Raw genomic sequence first — 12,050 nt, forward strand, 5'->3', positions numbered from 1 at the left:
GATTTGTTTACATTGTAATGGGAACAGCAAAAGGTCATGAGCCACCTACAGAAGGGAGACCATGTGGCCTTTTCCTTTGACTACTACTTAGACTGACACATGACTGGAGGAACTGATTTCCCAGACTGGGTGTTGCTGGGAGGAGTAGCTGCAGTCCCTATGCCCCACAGATCACACAGGGATAAAAAGACTCAGGGAGTTCAGGTTCAGTACTGGCTGCTGTTATCAGCTCTCTCTAAATATTAATATAATTCTAAAACCAAGCCCCCCAAAAAAAGTACATTTTGATGAAGGAATTGTTTTGGCAGTGCACAAAGACTTGAAGCCTAATGCTGTGATCTCAGTGTGTGTCTCTGTAGTCCTTTCTCTGGGACTAAGAGAATCAACAAATGAAAGGACTGGAAGTGACCTTGGAGATAATCTGTGACTACTGAAGGACAGGGTTACTAGATTCTTAGATTTTTCCAATGAAACAATCACAGATTACCTTTATGTAAAATCAGCTATAAATTACTGCTTTTCTCCAAAGTTTTCACACAAATGTTACGGCTGAAATAACAGTTCACAGGGTTTATAGAAGTAAGTGAATGTTTTATATTTTGTTTTCAAATAGATCATGGATATTTAACTTTGGAAGATTTCCAAAAAGCGTTTAGGCAGGTGGCTCCCAAGTTACCTGAAAGGACTATCCTTGAGGTATTCAGGTAAGGCACCAAAACCTTTAGGTACACTCATTTGCCTTTCAAGTTTTCAGTCTTATGCAGAACACTTAGTCTGCAGATTTTTTGCTAATGAACATTTTCATCTCAGCATATTGTGGTGTGGGAGAGAAATTTATAGCTAGCTAGTAGTCCATCCATACCCTTGATGGTGGAGTGCTTGCACACCAGAAAGGTGTATAAACATTCGTTGGTGGGGGTGAGAGAGGAGCAGGAAGAAAGTAGAACTTCTTCATATACTTATGGATTGACCAAAAAAGCAAAAGCTTTAGTAACGTTGAACGTGGATGCTGGTGTTCTGCAGTGGGCTGTATTTCCTGAGAGGTTACACGTGGTTCTTGAGTTGTTCAGAGAGAAGAGTTGGTGTTGCTTAATGGTGGCTTTCTATTTATTTGCTTTCAAATGATTTTTGAAATTATTGATACATGTTGCTTCACATACACCTAGTAAAGTAGATTTAAAGGTTATGTCATTTTTATAAAGTAATCCTGACAAAATGGGCAAGTGACTTAAAAGAAGTTTCTGTTAGGAAACAACAGGTAGAAGGTAATGTGAATGGCGCGAGCACGTGCTGATGTGAGAAGATGCAGAGCACTCTTCTCTGACTCTTAGCCCCAGTTCTTCATCAGTCCTGTTACCAGGTGTATAAAGCAGGGTTCAGTACAGCAGCAAGAGCCAGAAAACCTAAAATAACAAAGCTTATATGAAAAGATAGTGCACTTCTCCCTCACATAAATGCAGGTGGTCTGGGGCCAGTTTGATAGCAACACAGTCATGAAGGATCTAGATTCCTTCCTTCTTGACCTGGCTGCCTCAACACCTAGCTTCTCCCTCTTGCTCCAAGATGGTTGCTTGGATTTCAGCCATCACATCCAAATTCCAGCTAGGTAGGAGAAAAGGGAGCAGAAGATATGCCCCTCCCTGTAAGGCTCTCCAGTATTTCTGCCTACATCCCAGTGACCAAAACTTAGTGTCAAGGCCATGCATAGTTGTAAGGAGGTAGGGAGGGATTTGGAAATGGAGTCTTTCCTTTGGGCAGTCATATGCCCTTTATGTTTCTGATACTGAGGAAGAAGGAGAGAATGGATGCTGGGGGACATCTGGCAGGTGTTTCCATTTGGGATAAAAATAAATTCAAGAGATCTGACCAGAAGCCACCCCTGCTCAATAGAAATTATCAAGCAGGGTATTTGAAATAAGGATTTGCCCTGACTGTCATTAACAGTGACATATATGAAATTCTTTTACTGCATCATTTACAAGCAAGTCTTGAGCAAGCTGTTGAAGGAGAGAATAAAGGCGTTAAAGCCAGAGGTAAAGTGTCATAGGACAGTATTACTGAAGATGATTCTTGAACAGCAATACCTTTAAAATGTAGTAACATCTTTGTATACACCTTGTGTTGAGATGAGTAAGGCACCTCACATCTGCATGTCAGTGTATTTCTACACCATGGTGGTTGTTTTTAACAAAAGAATGAAGTATCACTTCATTTTCCTTTTACAGAAAGACAAGCACCCACATTTGTTGACTTTTATGTGTTAAATGATTTCAGTAGGTGCTATATCATACCCCAGGTGGATTTTTGAAAACTCCACTTAAGTATAACCCTTCTATGTAGAAGCCATTTTATAACAGTGAGTGAGAACATAACTTTCTCAGAACCTCTGCTACAGAGAGAGCATTTTTGAAAATGGATGTTTGGAAATGTGCTTCAATTTAAAAAAATGATGTGTGTCACTTATTAAAACCCTTCACATCTGCATGTTCAGTAAGTTGAAAATGAAATGTCCTAACCTGGTAAAAAAAAAAAAATGTTTTAGTGGTTTAGAACCCAATTTTTAAAGATACAAAAATTCAATAGCTTTATAAACTTTTAAGAGCAACTAACATTAGGAGAGATGGACATTTTCTAGCTGAATATCAGTCAGCAATAACAACGAAATAATAATTCTAAAAAACCTAGCCCTAGACTTTTTTTTAAATGAAAGGATAGAATTAAAATGTAAGTGACTTAGTGCCATGATGCCCTTTTCCCATTTAGATCTAGGTAACTTTATGATGGATTTCTGGTAGCCATTAAAACCAAGTGTTAAGACAAATTGCTCAATCACACAGGATTAAACTGAGAGGTTCAGAAATAATAAAATATATTAAATCAAATTGTTCTTGTTAAATATTAATTTTTTCTACTGACAGCAAAGTCTTGCCATTAATAAGTAAAATACTTGTATATTTAATTCTTTAGAATTTCTGTTTTATAATATACAAAATATAGTAGCACATGTGCATAGGACCTGTAAATAAATATATTCATATGCCAAGGATTGTATGATCAAAACCTCTTGGAGACCTTGCAATATACAGTCAAACAAGGTATTTTAATTAATGAATGGACCCTGTTCAAGCTCTCCTTTGTATTACTACTTTTAGTACCACAATCCTTAAGCCAGAATAAATGATGCATAATCAGTATTAAATGAAACTATGAAACCAAAAATGGAGAAAAAAAATTTCTTCCAAGTGTAAATTAAAATAGGCCAAAGAAATAGAGATTTCTAACTTCAACGTATCTCTTAGGTTCAGTGGTACAATTTTCATGAAAATCAGATGTTGAGGCTGTTAGTGATGCAAAATTATGTAATATTCCTAAGGTTAGACACTCACTTTTTAAGATGGCTGAGTAGCATTTGACTTAATTGACCAGTGTGAATGGAGTTCATTACCCAGGTCCAGAGTTACCCAGGAGTAAGCTGTTATCCAAAGATCACTGTAAGAAGAGCCCTAAAGAAGGGGGAATTCTAATTAGGCAAGAGTCATCTGAGGTTTGAATAACTCAAGTTTCATAATGTTCAATTCATTGATTATTATATTCTTCCCAAGGAAATTCTAAAGGTCAAAAGTAGTGTCTTTCAGAAATACTTGCCCACATTATGCTTTTATTTTACAAACCAAACCAACTAACCACAACCATAAAATCCACCAAAGAACCAAAACAAACAATCCAAAAAGACAGACTGGGGCATCAAGGAGTCATGTCATTTTATAACTTGATGCCAAAATACCGTATCATTCATTACTATTCATTAAAGAGCTAAATGAGATGCTTTTGTTAGGTTTATGAATTACTGCCTAACTATTCTGGTGATGTTTACTTTGTTGATATCATAAATAAAAGCAATGTGGTTTCTTGAAAAAAGTTTTGGGGGTTCATAACATTCACATCTGTTCTGCAATCATGATCTCTTTTGTTTAAGTGTTAGTTCTACAGTTACATGGATTCCAAGCTCACCTTCTGGCCTTGTGCCATAGTTTATGCTTACCTGAAGGTTATCCTGCAGTGGGGATCATAAGAACAGTATTCCCTTGTTTCTCTCAGGTTTAGAAATGTTTATCTGGACTATTGTCCTTGAATAAAAATATATGATGGACTGAATATTAACATTTTTGAGTCAACTTTCTTTTTCTTTGAGAATGCTGATTGTACTTATGTTGGAAGTCCTTTTAAATTGTTTGTTAATATCTATTTAATTTGTTTCCTTTGCTCACCATGTCTCCTAGTATATTTTCAGCAATGTCTATTCTCCTTTGTGCTTTTATATCTTTATTTTTCTCTTACATTTCTTTCTTGAGCTGTATTTGCTGATATTTCATTTCCTTTTATTTTTCTGTATCATGTTATTTTATAGTATCTTCCCTAAGCCTTTCTATATCTACATTAAACTCTTATTTTAAAGAGGTGGTTGCTTTACTAGTGGAAACCATGATTTTTGAGGTTTTATTTTTAAAGGGTGATTGCTTTGGGTACTGCCAATTATAGCATTTTTTGTATAAATCAAGGAAAGCAAGTTTTCTACCAAGGGAAGGGTTCTGAGGGACAAGTTATTTTCTTAAACCAAGAAATGATATGTTATGTAAAAAATAGACAAAAATCAGTACTAGTTTATGTTAGCACTAAAGATATAAAATGTTTGATATGTTTGATATTTGGATTTCAAAATTTGAGATTCCTTCCAGTGTTTTAAACTTTATTTTCCACTTAGAGCTGAAAATCATGATTTGTGTATATGTGTATTAAAATGATGTTTCATTATTAGTCAGAAGTTTTTAGGGGATTTTTTTTCTTGGAGATCTTGTTTTCTCCTTACCTACTACAAATGGCAGAAGTTCAAGAGGTGTGAAAGCTGAATAGTACTATTTGTACAGTGGGATGAATATGAAATAATAGGCTTTTCCTAGCACTAAAAGGTTAAAATGAAAATGTTGTCTTTAATACTAATATAACTTATTAAAGAATTTATAGTGTTCCTTAAAAATGCTAAAAAATCTTCACTGCCTCTAGTGGGTAAAGTTAAAACTATTTAACCTGCTTCTCCACTATCTGGTCCCCTTTCCAAACTCATCTTTCCTTAGTCCCAAATTCCCATGTTTCCCTTGGCCTAACACTTGTTCCTTTGAATGTGTGATATGCATTTAAACTTCATTCTGTTTTCCTTGCTGCCAGTGTGTTTCTCTGCTCCCTACCTGTCCAAATTAGACCTGTCTTTCAAGATCCTGCTCAATAAAGCCTTTTTTTTCTTATTCATTGAACAGTGTTGATTTTTTCTCTGAATTTTGATATTTATGGTTGTATTTTTTTTTCAGTCACTTAATAAACAAAAAAACAGTGTTTAGGATTATCTTCATAAAATACTACAAACTCTTTGAGTTTCTGAGCTTATCTGTAACTTCCATTGTCCCCAGCATGATGCCTTATGCAGAAGTTACTTAATAAATAATTGTTGGTCCATTGTCACTTATTCCAAATACACAGTGACAGTAAAATTCTCATTTACAGTTGTCTTTATGGTTAATTTTTATAAACTGGGAAAAGGTACTTTAAAAGGCAATCACAAGTTTTATAACCACATGTGTCTTTACCTTCTTCTATTTTTCTCTTTTTACATGTGATTTTCATGAATTAATCTCTGATGGTCTCTCTCTGCTTTATTTTGGGGACATGTTCGGTTCATGATTTAGCCTCAGCTGCCATCAAGGAGCTAGCTTTAATGTTCTTTCTTGACTTTACCCACCATTAGCACGCTGTGGTATTTCCGGCTGGCATTTTTCTCTGCATGGGAATGTTTACTTCTCCATGCCTAGGAGCTTTCTCCCTTTCATTGTAAGCACTGAGAGATGCAGTTTCTGACCACCCATCAGTTGGCAAAAAGCTCTCTAAGGCTGCTTCTGTTCTCCAGCCATGAAATGAAATGTGGATGTGCCTCCTCCCTGACCCACCAGCCAAGGTTCTGAGTGCAGAGGCAGATTGCCAGGCACTAATGTAATGTGGAAATACTGAGGCACCAAAATGCTTTCCAGTCATGGCTGGAGGCATTTAAAGTCATATCTGAGATTTTTGGTGTCAGAATCCCATTCTTCATATTACAAGGGGAAGGTAAAAAAAGAACATCTGACGTTCCATTTTTGGGGGATTAAAAACTGGTTGACAATAAGAGCATCAGGACTTGGTGATGAGTATGCTTTCAGTACCAGAGTTTCAATAGGAGTGGGGGCTTAGGAATGCAATTTTAAAAGGATGGATATTCTGCTGGCAAAAGATCATTTATGCCTCACCCCACAGCCGTTAAGAGAGGGAAGGATTGTCATGAGCTTGGGTAAAATGAACTAATGGACTCTGAACTAATGTTATGCTGAGTGGTATAGAGTCTTACAGAGCCAAGAGGCCTCAAAGAAAGTGATTTAAGATAGCATTTATTTCTTCCAATCATTCGCATCTCTTTTGAAGTGTTATTCCTTGCTGTGCTCTTTAGCTTCCCATAGCTCCATTCTGCCATCAGCCTTCCTGTTGCACATCATTTTCATGGCAATCTCTAACAAGAGCAAGTCTCCCAGTCATTGTTTTGTGTATCAGAATGATTGTCTTGTAAATGTAGACATGTGACCTCAACAAGATCACAGTTACCATAGAGAGTGCCTGCGTGAGTGCTAATATGATTATTAATCTATAAATATCTACATGCTTCTGTGTATAGAAAAGTATAAAAAGATTTGAAGTCATATCCCACCTTTCGTAACTACACATACATAGGTGTTACCAGCTATACCTGGTGTGTGAGTGTGATGGCAGAAGAGGTAGACCTCTTGAGTTTCTGGTTTTATTTCATAAATTTTTGTATCTTCTCTGCAATGGTATTGCCCTAGTTTTTATCTCAGTCTTTTTGGTTTCAACATTTTACTGTCGGAGCTTCCTTTTTTGATCACCCTTTGGCACACGATTACTCAATAGAGTGTGTGAATGTGTGTAAATGTTCAAACTGACCTCAGGATTTTCTCTCTGGGCTCTTTCATATGGAATATATTGAATAAAACTGTACTTAAAAATTCAGCTGTAGAAATCATTATATTCTAATCATTTTAGAAAAATGCCAGTTTTTCAGGGGGTTCTTAATCAATTTTGCTTCATGGACAAAAACTACATCCTTGCATTTGAAGATAGTCCTTTTGTCAGCATAAACTTTAGAATTGGTGACACAGTAAAGGAAGCTCAGAAACTAGACCAGGAAACACGTCGAGAATAGTGTTAAATTCATTAGGTAGGTTTTCAAATAAATTGTGTTATTTTGGTTTCTTCAGTTAAGCTTAGTTCATATTATGAGGGATATATTATTTGTTAATCATGTTCATATTTAAGATGTCCAGATTTTGTAATCTCTCTTACGTTAAAAAAAAAAAAAACCCATCCAGGTGCAGATTCTATTCTTTCAAGGCCCAGCTGTTAAGATACTGATTTTCAGGAAAGCTGGCCCCGCCCTGCACCCTACCTGCCACCTTCTAACGTCCAAAAGGAAATTGTCTCCACTTTCTGCTTTAAATTCCTAATCTGTCATAAATCTTTCTTCTTTATACTTATACATAGCATTTATATACATATACTATTTCCAGTATTAGAATGTGAGCGTAACAGAGCAGGCTCCAGGGGGTATTCACTAGCACGTTCTGCACCAGCACAGCAGTTTTGTACGTGTTTAGATGACTAAATTTTATGTAAGTGAATGGGTTACATAGCAAAGAGGTTTTTTTATTATGTATCTTTTGCTTTACTCTCCAAATGCCACACTGGTGCCATATTAAGGTAGCATAGTGCGGTTGCCCCCCGGCTGGGTCTCAGGAGAGTTGAGTTCGAGTCCAGGCTCTGCCATCTACCTGTCTGTCCACAAATCACCTAACCTCTGTGACCTGCACCCACCTCCTCTTAGAAACGAGGGTGCTGTGTTACATGAGTTGGCTTCTTCTGGTCCCCACACTCACTGGCGGGATTATCTGTGCTGGAGAGTGAGTGGTACAGCAGCCTTCTTCGTTTTCTTTGGGTATCACAGATCCTATTCCGAATCCAGCACAGCATGAATACAGATGTGGACTGTCAGTGTGACAAAGACTGCTCTCGAAAGGAAATTACTGGGTTTGACAGCTATCCAACCTGGGTTCAGTTTTTTCAGATGTCACTATAACAAGTGTTACGGTCAACATATCCAGCTCCTCATCTGCATACATGGTTGAATACGCTGTTCTTGCTGTAATAGCATGAGGGCTGTTTTTCTTTTAATCCGGCTGTCACAGAAGAAACTGCTGCCATGGTTTCTTTCGTAGGACCGAATGTTGCTAACCCTTTCAGTCATCCTTGAAGTTATTAATAGCCTCACATCATGAATGTATTCATGCCATTTTCCTTTATAGAAACAGGACTCTATTTCTTAATGTTTTTTTCTTTTGTAGTAGATAGCTAACTTCTGGGTGAAAATTTTTATAGTATTTTGTGTTGTATTTATAAAACAAGAAGAACTTGTATATAAGAAATTTATATCATATATGAGATACTTAAATTAACATTGTTTTAAGATGCTGTGGAAAAAAATAGGCTCAGAATTAAGAATTACATGTCAAAGTTTGGGTTGTCCTCCTTACATAAACCAAAATTAGAGCCAAAGATTTCCAGTACAATGTGTTTTATCTATGACATACTAACCTGTGAGTTTACTACCTCATGTCTAGCCATCTTGTCTACCTACCGTCTACCAGTCATTCTCCCCCATCAGGCTTTCTTGAATAGGATACCTTCTTGTTGTTAAAAGAGTGTTCCAAACACTAGCAGCATCAGCATCTAGGAGCTTTTTAGCAATGCCTAGTCTCAGGCCCCACTCCAAACATACTGAATCTAATGTATTTATGCCAATATGATCCCTTGGTGATACTTACTGTACATTAAAGTTTCGAAATCACTGATCCACCCTTCTAGTTAAATTTTGGATAATGACAGTAAGTTAGCATTACTTTTTAATGTGCTTCTTGACTTCCATAGGTTTTCACTGCCTACCAGACAACATCTGGATTCCTCAACCTGGCATACAAGGAAGGCCCTAGCACAGAGACCTGGCATCCCTTTTTAGCACATCTTCCAGCATTTCCCAATTAAAAACTTCTACTCTACCATTCTGATTTAGTTGCTACATACTGATCCTATCTCTTCTGGCATTTTTGCTCAAGCCAGGTTCACTGCCCTCTCTTCTTTCCCCATCCACATAGCTAAATGGTATCCATTCCTTAGAGTTTAGCTGAACTCTCTTCTTTGTAGCCTTCCCAGATACTCTAGCCCACAAATTTCTTTGCTCAGAATTCCTGTAGCGCTTCCCACACTGATGCATCTACTCTTCGTAACCACAATAACACTGGCAACTAGTGTCTACGAAGTATTTACTGCATACCGGACGCTAAGCTGAATAAATTGTCACAGGATCCTCATGGGTTAGGCTCTGTCTGTTCCCATTTTGCAGATGAGTAAAAAGCTTGGTGAGATCAAAGGACTCGTTCAAGGCCATCGACTAGTGCGTGATGGAACCAAGATTCAAACTCAGGCAGTCTGACTTCTGAGCTTATGCTCTTCATCACTGTTATTTTACCTTCTCGCTTCTTTTAAGGGTCTGAGGGTAGAAGCCATGCCTTTTAGCCCCACAATGCCAAGCATAAACATGAGAAAGCAAGAAATATTCTTGAAAAACCAGTTGTGTAATTATATAGCTTTTCCGTGTTCATATGACTTGGTTTGGTTTGGGTTGTTCTACTTGAGATTTCCTATGATAATCTGCAATATAAACCAAAGGAACTCTACAAAAATGTACAAAAGGAAGCCAATGTGGCCTCTTACCACATGAAACTGTAGCAGGCACCCCAGTTCAAGATGCTGTGGTGGAAACCCATGTGTCAAGTGTCATACCTTTGGAAATGAATCACAATAGCAAAGAATTTTGCCAAGTAAACTGTGGAGGCAAAAAATATTTAAAATTGGTGAATGGGGTTTTAAACTAGGATGAGTGCTAAACTGAATTCATGATCGTCTCTTTTAAGGCAGGATTATACTTTAATTCACTTGGAAGACCCTTTTAATCCATTGCTGAGTTCACTTCCAGATTGCTCACATTCTCTGCTCATCTTCCCGCCTTGGTTGCAACCTGCTGCTGGAGAAAATCAGGGCAAAGTAGTGATGAAGTGCACCACAGACTCGCGTGGTGCCTTTTAGTTCCTGCTCTTTCCTTCACCTCTGCCTGCCCTGCTGGGAAGCCCACCCCAGGAGAGGCAGGAAAGGCACTAATATTCCTAGGTTTCCCTTCCTGCCCCCCTCTCCTGCTTCTCTTACCTCTCCTCCCTCCTCCCTCACCCCCACCCCCACCCTGCCCTGTAGGATCCCAGAACCAGTTCCTGGTGGCTGAGAATGCCTGCTTGGTTCTCAGGTCAGGCCCCATCATCCCTGTTCCTCCCCTGTTGCACCCTCTGCATCCCCCACTCTGTTCTCCTTAGCTGCAACTAAGCCCCAAGAATTTTTACAACACTTTCCTTCTTCATCTTCACCTATAGCCCAGGCCTCAGGTTGAGCCTCTGCCCACAGCCACTGCCTTGTTCCGACCTGCCTACAGTTCTATACCCACAGCAGGGCCGTGCTCTTTACTGGGCTCTGGTACTTGGTCCTGCTCATGGACAATCAGTGACCTGGGGTGAGCTTACCATTTGCCACCTTTCTGCAGTGTATCTATCTCCTCCCCAAAATACACATGCCACAATTTCCCTCTCCCTCTACCTCTCCCATCAGGGGTAATATCAGAGAGATCTGTGAGCTCTGTCCACCATCCTCAATTCTGTTGCTTAGATCCCCTGCTGCCTGCCTGGATCCCCTGACTGCCTGTCCCAGGATGGGACCCCATTCTCGGTTGAGGCAGAAACTTGTGCCTGCTGGACCATAGTGTTCGGACTCTTCAAATCCATCTTCTTATACAGTTCCACAGCCCTGTTCCTGTGTGATTCCAGAATGCTTTCATTTTGGAGCTGAAGTCTGGCATACCTGTCACTTGTCATGTAATACCCTTGTTGCCATCAGCAGAACTTAAACTCATCTGTCTTTGATTCCCAATTTTGGAGATGACAAAAATGGACATGTGTGCCATCACCGACCCCTCCTATACCCATGGCCTCAGAATCCTTCTCTGTATAGATACCCCAAGCCGGCTCGTGAGTGTTGTCCCACACGATGAGATGGACTTGCTCTGTCGTGGTTGTGCCAGAGCTTTCCACTGCTGTGCACTGCAGGAGACCTTGCCTTCTGCTTCGTGGAAGGGTCATGGTCTCTGCCTCGGTTTCCTCTACTGCCTCCGCTTCACCTCCAAAGTTTTCTATTTCCCTTTGATTCTCTTTCTCGGGAACAGGGATCTTGTCTTTTTCTCTAATTCCTCTCCTTTGCTCTGCTCTCATCCTCTCCCATTCTTCTGACCTAAGACATTTCTCTATCAGCCATCTCCCCTCCTTTTTGTAACTTCCATCCCTGCCTGCAGACATACACCAGTCCTCCCATCCCAGCCTAGAAAGCTGCCCCCTGTATCTCAGTCTCTCCAGGTAGCCTCTGCCCTTTTTCTCAGGTTTCATTCTTGTGAGCATCTCAGGGCATTCAACTCTCTGCCTGGGGACACAGTCCCCTATGCTTATTTCTCCCCAGCTTCCCTTATTCTAGTTCCCATTCACTCAGCACACTAGTGCAACCTTACTGAATCTGTGCAGCAGTCCTTCATACCAATTGTTATTCATACCCATTTTTCAGATGACGTTGAGTTCCTTTATTGCACATTTCAAGCCAAACGTACTAAATTCTCAATTATTTTATCTTTTGGCTAAAGAAGAAAAGTCATAGAACTCTGGCAAATTTTTATCTGAGGACAATCATGTTGCTGGTACTTGTTAATGGTCAGGTGTTTCTGTTACACCTCAAAATTATATCTTTTAATTTAGTGCCAC

At 39.1% G+C, this 12,050-nt stretch overlaps 1 protein-coding gene across 7 annotated transcripts in view; it reads left to right on the forward strand.

Moving 5' to 3' along the window:
* The window catches only part of EFCAB11 (EF-hand calcium binding domain 11), a 126,453-nt gene that overhangs the window by 16,676 nt on the left and 97,727 nt on the right, over positions 1–12,050 (forward strand). For all 7 annotated transcript variants that reach the window (XM_073241992.1, XM_073241991.1, XM_073241990.1 and 4 more), the window contains exon 5: positions 614–704. In XM_073241992.1, coding sequence (XP_073098093.1) covers positions 614–704 — 91 coding nt within the window. The remainder of the gene's footprint in view (positions 1–613; positions 705–12,050) is intronic.

This window comes from Manis javanica, chromosome 8, assembly GCF_040802235.1.
Source record: "Manis javanica isolate MJ-LG chromosome 8, MJ_LKY, whole genome shotgun sequence".
Lineage (NCBI taxonomy): Eukaryota > Metazoa > Chordata > Mammalia > Pholidota > Manidae > Manis > Manis javanica.